The 16,648-nt window shown below is 34.4% G+C and overlaps 1 protein-coding gene across 1 annotated transcript in view; it reads right to left on the bottom strand.

Annotated features, from left to right (window-relative positions):
- LOC149785559 (uncharacterized) overlaps window positions 1-16,648 on the bottom strand; it is a 57,635-nt gene that overhangs the window by 28,145 nt on the left and 12,842 nt on the right. The window contains exons 10-21 of the mRNA XM_089979910.1: window positions 16,292-16,522; window positions 15,570-15,782; window positions 14,908-15,156; window positions 7,553-7,715; window positions 6,952-7,242; window positions 4,880-5,154; window positions 4,311-4,446; window positions 3,643-3,677; window positions 3,081-3,222; window positions 2,205-2,425; window positions 1,603-1,779; window positions 887-1,073 (exon numbers count right to left, since the gene is read on the bottom strand). Of these exons, the coding sequence (XP_089836036.1) occupies window positions 887-1,073; window positions 1,603-1,779; window positions 2,205-2,425; window positions 3,081-3,222; window positions 3,643-3,677; window positions 4,311-4,446; window positions 4,880-5,154; window positions 6,952-7,242; window positions 7,553-7,715; window positions 14,908-15,156; window positions 15,570-15,782; window positions 16,292-16,522 (2,320 nt within the window). The remainder of the gene's footprint in view (window positions 1-886; window positions 1,074-1,602; window positions 1,780-2,204; window positions 2,426-3,080; window positions 3,223-3,642; window positions 3,678-4,310; window positions 4,447-4,879; window positions 5,155-6,951; window positions 7,243-7,552; window positions 7,716-14,907; window positions 15,157-15,569; window positions 15,783-16,291; window positions 16,523-16,648) is intronic.

The raw sequence follows: 16,648 nt of genomic DNA, 5'->3' as shown, positions 1-16,648 counted from the left end.
GCCATTACCCCCTATCAATTACCCCCACCCCGTATATTACCCCCGTGCGACTACTCCCCTGCCATTACCCCCCTATCAATTATCCCCCCCCCCCCGCATATTACCCACTAGCCATTAGCATCATTTAGACACACAGATACAAAATCGAACTAAAGCAAATACGACGAATTTAATTAAAGTGTACACAAACACAATCTGATAATCCGTACTCAATCTATACTATTGTTTTGTCTTAGCTCACTGAATAAAATTCGAGCAGAGGACATCCAGCGGAACCAACTCGAAAGAAATATCGTGACTGCAATGCTCGGATTATGAACATTGTTAATGACTTTGCTAATAGAGAGCACTTAGAATACTTGCGAGCGATTGCACATAACATTCAACTGTAATCTTATAAATATAACATATTTTATGGTAATATAACATTATGATATGATGATTTTACTATTGAATATTCCAGGACAAGTATACGTTTTCAAGGAGGAGATTCATTTACTAAAATAAAAATTTAAAATAAATTCTTTTGAAATTTATTTTAATTTATTATTTACTCTTGGGATATAACAATTATACAGAGGGGGTGGGGTAATGGCAGGGGGCTACTATGGGGGGGGGGTAATTGATAGGGGGTAATGGCAGGGGGGTAGTTGCAGGGGGTAATATACCGGGGGGTAATTTCCTAGACCCCCCAAGAGGATATCTTTAAGATATATAAACAATCGCAAACAAATATGCTATTTCTCCTGTATAGGTCAAGTGTAAATGTTACATAAATATGGGGTCTATGAAGAATTATTAGCATATCAACAGCGGCATCGTCTGTTTCTAGAGTCCAAATGCATCTAAATTTCTATCCTTTAGAAAATGCGCAACAAAGCCGTACCATTGCTAATTACTTGATACCCTGTGACGTCCAAAACAACATTATCTCTAACTGACCCCCTCTCAGTGCAGGGCCTGATATCACTTGACAAAACAGATGATAGTCCTGCGTGTGTGTAGCCTCGTACAGCCAATTGCCAACATTTCGTGAAGGTGACATTCTTTGACACGTCGATAATAAAGGACACCTGTCATAATACAAAGAACAGTATAATTAAACCGAAATATTTATTGAATTATAAAGAAGTTTCATATATGAATATTTAACAGCAATGAAAAGAAGAACGAAAACATCAAAGGGACAGCATTGGCAAGAATATCACCTGTATACTTTCCCTGTATATGGGACAACCATAGATCCTCCTGTCTTAAATTGTCTTTCCATTCGAAAATGCTTACTAAACATATATAGAATTTTAGAACTTATTTGCTAATATACAAAGTCTGATAGTACAAGACTGATTCACATGTCTAGTGTATGCGGTCTAATATTAAAAATTCAAGTCAGCGAAAATGATAGATAATATGTCTTTCACGTTTTCCCTGCAAACCGGATACTTCAAACCTATTAAAGTGAGAGATAGAGGGTGTCTAAGTGGTGACAAGTGAGAAGTAAAAGAAATATATATATATATATATATATATATATATATATATATATATATATATATATATATATATATATATATATATATATATATATATATATAGACTTACGTGAGTAAGATTTGAAGGAATGATAGTACCAGTAGTACCAATCCGTTCCCACGCCGTTAATGTACTTCCCGCTCGGCTATTTTCAGTGAATGCCCACTCATAATGGTCCATCACTTTCATTGCCTCTCCCCTTTCCTCAATATCCGGATCATATAATTTCTCAATTATTGCATATATCTGCAACAAAGAACAAATATAATCATTGATTTTGGCATCGAATGCACGAGAAAGGAGAAAATCGAAATCATAACCACATACTTGTTACACTTGAAATTCACATGACAAGCGTGACTTAGAAAGACTTTGCGCCTATTTTCCTCGTTTCTTTTATTTAACATACAAGTTGTTTAAACATAGACAAACATCATTGGTAAATAAGGTCAAGCATTGCTTTGCCAATACTGCATATAATCAGCAAATCTGTGGGCAAACGTGGTAACTATTCAGCGGGAAAACACACTATTTAGCAATAGCGCAATTTACAGTGACCACTCAATTAGTCAAAAGTAACACTTTTGAATCCATCTTCAAAATGTTAATGTGATTAAAATATCAATTACTCCTTATGTGGTACTAAATTATCACCTAGATGTCACTTCTACCTTTCGATCCTCCTCCGAATATTGCACAGACAGAGTCCCCGACACAGGTGGACTTGATGTCACTGTAACTCCGTTGCTGTACACAGGATGAAAGCATGTTTGTGCAGCACAAAACTTAAGAGCAACTCTGTACTTCCGTCCCGGAGTGAGGTCTAGGCCGTGCTGACGTACTTCATTGGACATGTGGATAAACTCGTATTCTCGGAAGTTGGACCAAATCTCTTTCGTAAGATTTTAGTGCATAATATATACATAATGTCATATGAAATTAAGGCGCATAATATACGATTATGTGTATGTATAAGTTAATTTCTAGTTGTTTTTAAACAAATGTAAAACATATAGTTATAAACATAACACAAATCAACATAGGAGGTGGAAGTCGATACTTAACGGAGTCTGATAATTATATATTTGGGTTTATTTTAACTAAATAATGCAACTAAAGCGTAATGAAGGAACGTGTTGAACGTTATTTTAAACCCATTACTAAACTATTATCAGTTGGAATATACCATATGAATGGTCCAATAAATATAATATAGAAACAATGAGAATAAAACGATTGTAATATAACAGAAGGTATGAGAATGCAACGGTTTTTCAAGTCATGGAATACAAAATGCAAAAAGATAATAGGTTTATCAAACACACTGAATTAGTATATAATCCGTTTTTGTAAACGTATGTTTCAAATTTCAGCGTAACTTTTCCAAAATATATAGTTCTTTGACTGGTGATTTTCAAAGTTGGGTTATTCAGCAATTTATAACTCCTATTAAAATGGTTACTTTAAGTCACGGTATTTTATGTAAACTAATATTCGGAAATTAGTACCAAACTTAAAATATACCTGAAATAATAAACCCCACTTACCAGAAAATGGAGCTCGCTCTTCAACGCTCCAAAATACACTTGGTGTGTACAACCGGATCTCCTCGGGCACAAACCAATGAGCTTCAATGATATTTAAAGCGGTTTGGTAATCAATATCCTCTATACAAAACATTCGCTTGTCCTACAATGGAGAAAAGTAAAATATACTCAGCTTCGGAAATTGATTTGCTCATTACAATAGAGTATGGAACGAAAATGTTGCGCACTCGCACGCACGCACGCACGCACGCACACACACACACACACACACACACATATATATATATATATATATATATATATATATATATATATATATATATATATATATATATATATATATATATATATATATATATATATATATATATATATATGTATGTATGTATATATATATATAACACGCGGTAACATCAAAAGTGTAGTATCCATCAAACGTTTTGTATCTGCACGAATAATGGAAATCAAATTTGTTCCTATGCAAACAAATTTTAAACATTTTGTTAAAATATTAAATTTACATCCGTATTTAGAAATATTTATTACTCTAACATTTGCCTACCTCTAAGTGATGCTCAAGTGTAACGTTGTCTTTAGCTGAAAAAAAAGCAATAATTCACAAATATTAGTCGTGCATAATACGTCTTTTAATATTGTTCGTGCGTTTACTATCACTATATAGAGAATGTTTTTATTTTTATTCGTAGGCTCTACCGATATGATTTGCAATTTGTTATAAAGGATTGCAGTTAATGTTGAAGCAAAACTTTGGAAAGCTTACTTATATCATTTGTTGGTAAACTAATAATCGGAAATATTAAAGTTGTATTTTACATTATTGTAATCCCAATGCAATATGACTCAATTAAAAGATATGTAGACGTTTTGAATAATCTAAAATAAACAAAACGAATGTGCAACAACGTTCATATGATGTGTATAAAAGCCAAAATGTAAAAAGACATTTAAAAGTTTGGACCTAATTGTTGACATTTTTCAAGGCATACAAAAAATGCATTTGTATGTCTTCTCTCTTGTACTAAGATGTTACTCCAAGCTTTCACCATGGTTGAAACAGACTGACACAATTACCATGATGATATTTGTTAAATGTATTTGTTACTAACTGGTACTTTGTTTCCACAGCCATTGTTTGGCCGTTGCTAAGTCTAAATTATACCACGCGCGGCGATTCTTGTATTACATTTTTTCAAGAAATAAAAATAATACTTTTGTTTGTGCAAGGTGGACCATCCATGACACGTATCCCAGCCAATTCCTCTCCTTCCCTGACGATTGTAACGCCATCGGAGGTAACGGAGGTATTTCCCGCTGTTGCAATAGCAGTTATCGTGATAAAGTATGTCTGAAAATATGATGTACAACAACACGCATATATATATATATATATATATATATATATATATATATATATATATATATATATAATGGGCATCCGTAAAGCTTAATAAATGACCCCACTACTTTGCCCTCCCACCCCCATCCCCCCAAAAATAATTACGCGGGAGACCCTGATATATATGTTATAGCGTGTGTGTATGTGTGCCAATATTAGAATATATACACGTATGGCAAAAAACAGTGTCAATTTAACTGAGATCATTTCCATTATCAGTTTAAGTTTAATATATAGAACTTTTACATTCTTAAAATGGATCGGTAGCCAATTGTCTAAATTAATATGCCATGATATGAAAATGATCATAAAGTAAATACATGTTTCAGGAGATGAAAATGGACCTACTTAAATATTAGCTAATAAATGACGTTTTACCTACCTTAAAATATTCCAGTCGGACAGATGTAAGGGTGTATATTGTAGCATTACCAACATATTCGCAATGTAAAACCACAGTACTATTCCTAATACAGAATGTGTACGTCACTTCCAAATCTGGGTGTGAAAAACCATACCATTTTGCAGATAGCGATGATGTGCTTTTCTGGAAGTCGACATCCTCTATGTCTTGCAGCTTAAACTGTGTGTGGAAAGTATTAGGTAACCATGTATGCGGTGAAAATTTCCGTTCTAAAGATAGAAGTTCCTTAATTGCTACAGAAACAAAATAGCACGAACATTAGGCAAACAAATATTCCAGCATAAACCTATTTTACTCCCTTTTGGAACACATGAAACGCGCCCCTTTACCTCCACCCCTTTTAGCAAACCCAAAAGTCTAAATTTTTAAAACGTTCATAAATTTGAAATCAACTTTAAAAACTGCTATAATATTATGAAAATCTAATGAGGTAACTTTCATATGCATGCAAAGGTTTTGAATTTAACTTGCTTTCTTCAAGTGGTTTTTACTTTGTTGTCCTGATATGGTTTTCATTTAAATAAAGTCTAAGTGCATAAACTTAAATAAGAAAAACAACTTAACTTTAGGACATAGACAAATGCATACGAATATGCATATTAAATACCACCTTTCTGCCGTAGAGGTTTCTTGCTGCATTGTACTAACAAGTTGTTTTTGCGCATAAAGTCCTGCGCATCAATGAGCCTAAAATGTATACAAACTACATCATTGTTACAGAATGAAAGTCCAATCATCCAATCAGGTCGTCTGCTTATGAATATAAGAATGCTAGCGAAATTTAATTTGACACTGATCAGTGGGTTTTGTGTGCAGTCAATTGTCACCAACATCACTGCTCAGTATGACACAATACTGCAACGTTAATTGAGGAAGCAATGGCGATTATGAGATACGCATGCCTGTTGTAATACAAAACCAGCAGAGTGCTATCTCTATAAAACAGGATGAATGTAAATTCGTTTCTCAGTCTTGAAAATATATATCTGTTTTAAGAGATAAATACTCCTTTTCAGTGTTTGCAGTTTCGTAAACACTATGATCTCGCTTGCGCACTCGGAGCTTGTTTAACACATTAACTCCTGGAGGATTTTGTCATTTTCGCCTGAAAATCGGGTAGGAAACACATTTTGAAAGCTATTTTTGAATAGGTCCAAAACCACCAAATTCCCGGTGATCTTTAAATAACATATTGCCTAGTTGTGTTAGAAACATCGTTTTTCATTGGCTATTTGACTCGCGCATGAGCAGAAGGGTAAAAGTTGGAGTTCTTTTTTTTTTTTTTTTTTGGTAAACGGAGCCATTATTTTTATATCGAGATCATATTTTATTCCAAATGCCCATCTTACCCTACTTTTTGCAAAGACTCGTCTGTCTGTTTGCAGTTCATACCGGTTTGCCTTAGATCTGAGACCAAAAAGTCTAAAATCCGGACACAAAATCGGATTCCGACCACGGGCGAATTTTGGGTATAAAAAGTCGGGTCCAAAAATTGAGGATTTTTGATCGGTATTTTGCAGTGCAACTAGATATTCCAGATTATTTGGTATCATTGTAGAGCTACATCTGTTTACCTTCCTATAATACCACCCACTTTAGTGTGTCATGTATGACCATGACGTTACAGAGCTCGGCAGTAGGCTACTACCTCCTGCCCCGTAAAGTCGTCGCTAGGGGTTAATGTGTTACAATTGGGGAAACTAAAACAGATATTATCTATGCAAACCTATACCTCTTCTCAAATGATTATATTTTAATTCCCTGGACGATCTTTTGGTGAAAACCTTTAGATAGGAAGTAAGTGTTATTTATCTTTCTATGGAGCAAAGTGTTTGTTAACTGCAGCTAGGATACTGATTTCACTTTTATTTGTTGCAGGGTATTTCGGTTGTACTGACTATTCTCTGGATCGTAGATCAATTTAATGAAACGCTTTTAAAACAGAGCATGAGTTATTATTATTATTATTATTATTATTATTATTATTATTATTATTATTATTAAATAAACTGATTTCAAAGAGTTTTTACGCCCATACTTCATTCGCACCTCATTATTATTTGTCGGGTCAATTTCATACACAACTCCTTTTGATGGAACCTGGATATCATGTATGTATGGTTTAGCTTCCGCCTTCACGAACAAGCCTCCCGTGTTTTCAGCCTTGATTGTAACGTAGTAGGTGTGGTGGCTGTGCAGTTGCCATTGAAGTTTGGCAATAGGAACCGAAGCACATGTTATTGTCTTGTTGTTTGGTTGACAAGGATGCCCTGACCAAACATCGGTGAAGGACAAAACCTCTGTTCCTTGGACAGAGTGACCTAAGAAACAAATTTTAAAATATGTATATTTGTCTGGTAAGCTAGAATGTATGGGTGCAATGTTCTGAGAGTCTCAATCATTTATTTGAAAACTGTAATCTTCTCACATGCTTGGCATTTTTCTTTGTACTTTTTAGTAAAAGCAAATTATTAAATGGTCTCGTGTGGTAAGCTAACTCCTAAAGGGTAATAAGTGTAAAATTATAATTATTAAGTAGCAGTTTCTCATAATTTAAATAATATTAAATGTTCGCATTATATGAAATAATTATAAAAACTTTGATAACACAAAGTTTTCCCACGTTTCTACTCTGAATACCAATGGCGATTTGATATCGAAGTGGGACAGCATCTTCTGCATCCCAAAATGCTCCATCGGTCCAAGTAACCATGAGGTGACCATCTACCACAATGACATCGATTTCTCCACTGAACTTGGGTTTTGTGCTGTCTACAAGGAATGGGCCCAAGGTCTGCAAAACATTCAGTGTATAAGCTAATATAGTTATTTGGATATATTGCTCAAAATATCTCCGCCGACTCAAAGGTTTACTTAACATTTACAATGTATATTTGCGTACCCGTAAGTAACTAATATTGAAACTGTATCATCATTCGGCTGGTTTATTGATTAGAATAATGGCGAAAGCTCCTAGATCACTTGTTTTCCTTTTGATGTTATTAATTAGGTAAATTTAATTTACAGTCTTCAATGAGGATGGAAACATAATGCAGAAACACATTTGTATTATAAGACACTAAAGTTTCATGTGCTGCATAGCGCATATTAGAAGATTATGTTATGCACCGAACTTGGTCAGTTTACACTGACTCCACAGAAATTTCCAGTTTAAAACTCAATATATTTTCCCAACATTTATTCATTAGAAACTAGTCTTTAAACATAGATGATTTTTTTTCATGTTAATTGTATTTAAAGATTCAGTAGAAATTAATAAACCACTTGTTCTAGAAACATAATTGACAAATAGTCGGTAACTAAAAGCTTCAGTTGAGGCATCTGGTACAATTGCTACTAGATGATGACATGGCCATTAATCTCGTTCCCTGTCTATTGTTCATTCGCATTGATATTGTTCTGATGACAAAGCGCTATTATTCTCAATGTTTTAGTAAATTTTTTATATAGTACCTAATAAGCGTGCTGATTCGTTGAATAACTAATTTTTGCATCACACCATGTATCTAGGGGCCCCGAATAATCTAAAGCGCTCACCGTTACAGATCACTGCTATCTCATATCTGTCTGCGTGGGTTCGAGTCTCGAGTTCGGCCAATACGTGTATGTGAGAAAGCTTGCCAGTAGCTTCTCGTGGGTCGATGGTTCTTTCCGGGGTATTCCCGGATTCTTCCGCCACCATTTATGCCAGCCGCCATGTAAAGCCTATCTTGTGCTGAAAAATGGCGGTAAACACTACAACAACAACAACCATGTGTCTAAGTTCCCAATGTGTTCTGTGTTTTACTTCACAGAATCTTTCTTTCTGCCGCGAAAGGGGGACGGGGGGCGCGGAGAATGTGCCATTCCTCGTGGCATTTAAGTAATGGATAATATTACGTGGATTCTTTCCCATTAAAAAGAATATTTTATTCTTCAGTGGAAACGCGTATATTGCAGGAAAATGGCAGTTGATATTTCCAATAATGAGCCAGTTAGTACGAGAGATAATCAGATAGTAAGATATTCAAGAAAAACGAATCTGAAATAGTCATTATAGTTTACTGCATTATATGGGAAAATATGAACGAGTTTTTTGGCTGGAAATACTGCACGACCTTGGGAGTGCAGTATATCCATCCGACAAAACGAGTTCATATTTTCCCATACACATGCAGTAACCTTTTTATATGCTTATTTTCTTATTCTACCTAAGGCTTAATTATATAAATAAAAATACACTACAAGAAACAAGCGCAGATTCATCATTACACAAGAACAACCTTATTAATGCGCACACAACTATGCCTAGATAAATTTGAACTTAGTCACGCACTAGACATAACTTTTGAAAGAAAATGGCATTTTGGTCTACATAAAATTGAAATTTGGAGCCATATTGTGAATGAATGCGCATTGCAACAACTTTTCCATTTGATCTGGAATGAATATATATATAGGTATTTTTGTCGATTCTACAAATTTTGTGATTATGGACTGGATTTGTCTGTGCCAATTCTACATGAAGTACATCGGAGTTCAGCAGCGTGTTGGCATGTGCAAGTGTTTTCTGTTCTGTCGTTGGATGTTTGCAATCATAATGTGGGAAAAATATGAAATCTTTCAATTGCAATTATCAAAAAGACGCTATGGAATATAATGTTTATTTCATTTTAGTGCAGTAAGGAGAATGTAACTGCACTTGGAATGTAGTCGAAATCACAGTACAATTTTGAAATGTGTAATCAAGCTTGAGAACCCATGACATGGATCATATAGTTCGGATTTGCAGAATTAAGAAAGTAAATTTTTTACTGCATTTATATGGGAAAATATGAACGAGTTTTTCGGATGGAAATACTGCACGACCTTGGGAGTGCAGTATATCCATCCGACAAAACGAGTTCATATTTTTCCATACACATGCAGTAACCTTTTTATAATATGCTTATTTTCTTATTCTACCTAAGGCTTAATTATATAACAAAAATACACTACAATACGAAATCTTTCAATTGCAATTATCAAAAAGACGCTATGGAAATAATGTTTATTTCATTTTTAGTGCAGTAAGGAGGATGTAACTGCACTTGGAATATAGTCGAAATCACAGTACAATTTTGAAATGTGTAATCAAGCTTGAGAACCCATGACATGGATCATATAATTCGGATTTGCAGAATTATGAAAGTACATTTTTAGGAAATTCAGGATGTAAAACTATAAGTATATTTTTTGCCATTCTTATTACCAGCTAAAGAAGACGGTTTATACCTTGTCACTTGCATGTTATTTATAAGGACCCCGTCTGGCATCTATAGCTAGCCTAAATCCGAAACATTGTATCAAACAATTTAACGCGGAATGTGGCAAAGCGGCTGGTATGTGGCAGTCCATGAAACATCTGCTTTAGTTCATTCAAAACAAATTTAATCAACCAAAACGTAAAGCGTCTAGTATGTGAGTGTACATGATTTGTTTACAAAGTAATTCCTAGCAAACTATTTGGCGCACGTGAGTGCAATATGAAGAGCACTTGATTACAATATCGTAAAATACTGGACGATTCTGACAATGTAAAGTTAAAGGAGAAAAAAAAATGAGCATATAATAATCAAACATACAAACGCAAATCAGTGATAATGCAATTTATATTTTACATTGAACCTAAATACAAATCACGATTTAATTTCAACAAGTGAAAGACAATGAACAACACTTTCTCTGTATTAAGTCTTGAATAGCGCCAAAAGGACGAATCCAAATATTAACAATGCCGAAAACATTTTACGCTAGGCCGCGAATTACTGGATTTTCTGAGACATGATCGTCATATTTCACTGGAGTAGCAAAATATCATCATCTTTCACTGGCTTCAATAAACACTGAGAACATTATAGCCATGAAGTTCAAAGTTATTCTTAAACGCTTACGTGGCCTTTAATTAAATATGCCTGCGACCCCTTAAAGACGACTCGAGTTCAAATCCAATAAGCCTCGAATTATTTTATTTTTCTTAATGTGTTATTTTACTTTGAATTGGGAAGGATAATTATGTAACTGTTTATTTTTTCTGTGCGAATAATCACAAAAGACAGCAGAACAAAAACTGTGAACCTCTGACTTCGAGCCGGATCCAGTAAGAAATCTGCAACTAAAGTACATTATACAGTACATATTGCTATCTAAATACGTTTGAACATAACATTTTTTAAAAATTTACTTGCTACGAGTGAATAACGGATATATTTCGTCTCGTGGGTAAAAAAAAATTGAGTATTTTCATCCACGCGATAAAATATATCCGTTATTCACTCGTTTCAAGCAGATATCCTCTATACAAAAACAGACGATTTTATGTGTTGGAAGATTTAAATAATTTTTTAAAGACAAGAAGACAATTAAAAGATGTCATCACCAAATCTACGGACTGTAATAATAATAATAATAATAATACATTAATTCGTATAGAAGATTATTGCCAAATGATTCTTAATATTTACTCACCCTAAGCAAGTAACATGTGCTTATAAGAACCGACCCCTCATTTACGTAAAAAGGACGTAAACTGCATGGCAGTAATTACCGCATATAGTTGCTTATAAGTCCAGACCAACATCAAACAACATTTACCCTTACAAGCCTTCGCATTATGCACCGTCATCAAGGTATATGTTGTTTGTTCTAAATAATTGCTCCTAAAACAAAACTGCAGAGAACCAGACTTGCCAGCGTATTATGCGACTGCAGACTTGTGTCAATGCAGTTTATAGTTTGATCCCATTTATATACGGTACGACAATGGTTCTATTATTATAAACGATTGATAATAGATGGAAGTTAAATCTAAAATCATGCATATACTTAAATCTGTACTGCATGCATGCTGATTAATATTATTTTATTTTTCATATTTATTTTATAATACTGAATATAAGCTTATAAAAGTGTGTGTCTATTTACCCTCATACTTTCCATCGCTGATTTTGATACTGCTTTTATTAATATATAGAATTGCTGACCTTCATGGATGTTTGGGAATGGGATATGTGCATGTGCGTGCTGATTCGTCGAGATGAATTCAAGTCTGTCAGGAAATATGGAATCCGAAGAAGAAATTCCAATGCTGTAGTCGAAAATTCTGCTTTTGGCATCAGACACTATCCACGACATCCGGAGCTGAATTCAACATAGATGAAGTATTTATGCATGAAAATTTGTTGCCACTGAATCTGTTTATATCGTCATTAAAAGTACCAAACACCTTGCGCACGAACACAGGAAGTACAATAACAGACATTTCCCCTTATGTATAAGAGTGGATGGGATAGAGAAAAGGTTACAAATAGTGTTATTAATATTGTTTTGAATAGTGGTTGTAGTAAAAAATAAATATAAATACGGTTTCGTTTCTTCCCACTGAGGGAGGAGGCGTAAACAAGCAGGTTAGGAGTTCATAGGACGTACCCCACCAACCCACCCTCCAGTGCAATATTAACCATTAAACTGCAAAGTTCCGTTTACTTCGCGTTCAATTAATTTTATTATTTGGTGAGAGTGACGGCTCAGCAGCTTCAACCCCATGATTTCGGATCCGCCTCAGATAGTACTAACAGTAAGAGAAATGTGAGCTACTGTAGTTGTTGTCGTGGTTCATATGCATTGTAGCGCCTACCTCTAGATTTTTTAAAAACATATTTCTGATTGACATGAAAGTAGTTCTTTAGAACACGTTTATTCCAATGTTTAATAAGAATGTATCCGCAAATAAAATATTCCAAGCACTTATATGGATACGTAACAGAGTGATACATAGAAGGAACGAAGACCATTCACACACTGTTTAATTTGCAGATAATGGTACATAATAAACTTACATGCATTGGGGCCGAAAATACACCAATGATTCTGTCTAGTACACCCTTATTCCTATCACAAACAGTCTTTGCAGAAACCTCTTTGATCTCTCTTGTATTACTTCTAGCTTTTGGGTATAAAGACAAATCTTCGGCAGTTTTTCTCGTAGCTTTTGACCTTTATATATAAATATAGGACAAAGAACATAGAAAGTGTTGAATAAATTTTACAAACATCAACTAGTTTATATTTATAAAATTATCTTTGTACTTTCGATTTATTTAAAACTTTCGTATTATCTTTGTAATGTAAGGTGAAGGCCAGAATGAAAGACACTGGTGTCGATATGTATTTAAGGTGGCATTTCAATCATATTGGTTGAGAAAAATTATGCGATCATAATGCAACAGAGATGAATGAAAACGTATTTACAGAACAAATTTTCTGCTACGATTAAAATACATAAACTTTATAGATCTAGCGAAAAATAAATACAAAGTAAGTATAAAAGCTTATAGGAAAGGCGCAAATTTGCTTAATTTCCAACTTTGAAGTCAAACTGGCCAAGATAAAGTGGAGTGCAGAGTCTCAAGTGGAAACACTGTGATCAAATTTCCCTTGATGATAAGTGTATACCACATACATTAAAAACAAATATGGCTTTAAAGTGTTGCTATAAAGCAATTTGATATGCCAGTACTATTGTTATATGAAATTGTGATCCGCCCATGGCGCATAAATACGCATATATAAATATTATTTCAACATTATACTACGTTGTAACAATAGGCCGTCGCCCTAATTTTCTCCAAGCCTGTGATGAATTTCCACTGATTAAGCTCATCAGCGATGTAATAAAATAATAATTCGAGAATATTAAAAATCCCTTTATTCGAACTGAATTAAACATGGGACACAATTTCATCGAAATCTTGTGTGCTTTCCTTTGAGCACTCTCTCTCTCTCTCTCTCTCTCTCTCTCTTATGCATAAGGGAGAGAATACGGGAAAGTCTGTAGAGTGGGAAGAATAAAAAAAACAACTGAACTTGAACCAAGTAACCACCAAGAACCTGGGACTTCGTAACGGGTAGGTGTACAGGTTCTATGGGATTTTAACACAGTATTCCCAATACCAATGATACAAAGTTGCCAAAGATAGTCAAAATTATACGGTATATTTTATTTTTGTTTTGCGGGATGACACATACTGCAATTTATTTAACGTTTTGTTCGTCTTTATTTCTTTCTTCTTATTTATCAGTTCTAATTTGAAAAAACGTGATATGGTAAGCAACGGCACGATACTGTGCAGTATAATATGCTTACATTGTACAGTTCTAACTAGTATATTCGATTCAACAGGGGATCATTGTGGGTGTTCGACAAAGTTAGAATAAAACTGTTCGACATAACACATTTCTTGCTTTTTGCCGGCTTTGCAGTAGGACTTATGAGAGTTTGGTTATCTCTGGCCAGTGATGTGTATTGCATGTGTGTCCGGAGTATCCAATAGCTCGGCTTGTGTGTGTGTGTGTGTGTGTGTGTGAAAATGTTTGGTATAGTGTTATCAAAGTTGGAGAGACCTTACGTTGCTGTATGTTTGTACTTATTTTTGTTCTGAATCTGCTGTTTTTGTTTTTTGTTGGATTTTGTGACATTTCCATCAGGCGCGTGGACACCATGACTGAGAGTACGGGTCTGAGATCAACAGACTAAAACAAGTAAGGTCAGCAAAACAGGTAGATTTCTCTGTCGCATGGGTGAGAAAGATTATATATATATATATATATATATATATATATATATATATATATATATATATATATATATATATATATATATTGTATGTGTGCTTAACTTTGATATACAACTGGTTGTATAAATGTTTCATTAAAAGGAAACTCGGCTAGCCTCGTTTCTTTTTAACGAAAAATGTATACATCTTGGTATATTAATGATAGATCGTACATACTATAGATATGTTGATGGTAGCATATGATAAAAGGCGGCGCAATTTAAATGTATATTACAATCTTCCTTATGGAGGAAACAAAAGACAAAAACAAAACTTTAAAAATGTGTAACAGTTAATGAAGTCTCACCGGCAAGATACGCTTGCATCTCTAACTTTATAAAGATTCCTGTTCTCATCTAAATACCACACAGTATCGTTGATATCTTTTACCAAACCGCCTCTGATGCGCACGTGCTCAATATTAACCTCACTCACTATTGGGAGAGAAGTATCTATCGATACGCCGTCTGAACAAACGTGTTTGGATGGCTCTAGAGCATGGTTGTAGGCTGCAACAGTCAGGAAATATGTGCCCTCCGAGGACGCATTGAAAACAGCAGTGGTTGAATATGTTTCTACCATCTTGAAAATAATAAATGACTAAAGAGCAAACATAGAACATTTGAAAAGTAAAACAATATTTGAACCGCTAAAAGCAAATTTCGGACATTATTCAAAAATTTTTGCCCCGTCAGGTATATGTTTAGATTAATGTTCCATTCAGGTATTTACATTGACAGAAACTTACGTTCTCAAAAAATCACTTCTTCTATCTTTATAAATATATAAATCGCCATGGTGAACAAATGCTGATATGAGAGTGCATATTTTGTCGATCAAATTAGTAGAATCAGTTTCAGACATGTTCAGGCTTAATGAATGAAATGAGGCAAAGCAAACTTTTACGCCAAACAATATAATGTTGATATCTTTTTTGGTAATATAAACAAGGGAAAAACATTTATATATGGTATAATCGAGAAATTATGTCATACCACTTCATCTTTCTTGTAGTCTAGGACAAAAAAATCTGCTGACAGGCACTTATCAGAGAACCCGTATCTGTAGAATAGGACCCCACTCTCTTTGTCGAAGAAGCCGTCCCAGTATGCGTGTATGACTCTTGATTGCTGGAAGTCCAGTTCCGGTTGGTCAGGAAATCCTTCGTGTACAGACCCTTCATGAGGGGGAGATGTGTCAATTGTTACCTGTTTATACAGACATCATTGAACGGGAAAGAAAACATAATGGTTTCTACACATACACCGTTTCTGAGAAGACTACAAGGATAACATTGTTATAGAAATACGTATGACTATAACTAACACATATATTCTCAGATATTAACAAAATTGTCAAATAATTACTATTGGACAAGAATCTTATTTTGGACTTTTGATTCGGGACATTAAAAAGAATACTAGATTCTTACGTGATTGTTCCAAACTATACATATTGTAAATAGCCCTTTAGCATTTACAATCAATGCCGTTTTTAATTGATACATGTACCAGCTTGTTTCATATCATAGATATTCTAAGTAACCTTTCAGTATTTACAATCAATACTGTTTTTAAAATATACATGTACCAGCTTCTCACAGTTAATTGTAATTAATTGCAGCACATAAAGTTGCCTGAGCACAGTCGAGTTAGTAAATATGATGTATAAATTAGCTACCAAGTTTTCAACGGTAGGGTTTTTCCACTACATTTACCTTGATCGTTACAGTTGTGTGAAGGTTGGCGGTATTTTTCACCTCCACCTCAAAAAAGTAATCTCCGTTATGGATTCCCTTATCTTTATCTGGCCTCAATCCTTGATTTTCAACCACCGACACGTGAGGCCTTAAAGCAAAATGCTTGTGAAAGCATCCATTGAAAGGAGTACAGTAACAGTTAGCACCACGGCTGTAGTTCATATACTTTGCTTGGCATTTCTCCTTATCCTGGAAAGATTGATCATATTGTAATGTTTTAATTGCGATAAAATTACAAAGGTAAAGTTTATCCTTCTAAAGGTCTAATTACTTTGTACATGATGATTATATCTGAAGAACCATATTTGACGATAT

This window comes from Sinohyriopsis cumingii, chromosome 13 (assembly GCF_028554795.1).
Source record: "Sinohyriopsis cumingii isolate HCF-2022 chromosome 13, ASM2855479v2, whole genome shotgun sequence".
In the NCBI taxonomy this organism is placed as follows: Eukaryota; Metazoa; Mollusca; class Bivalvia; order Unionida; family Unionidae; genus Sinohyriopsis; species Sinohyriopsis cumingii.
The sequence above is the reverse complement of the archived record's forward strand: the minus strand, read 5'-3'. Positions and strand labels throughout refer to the sequence as shown.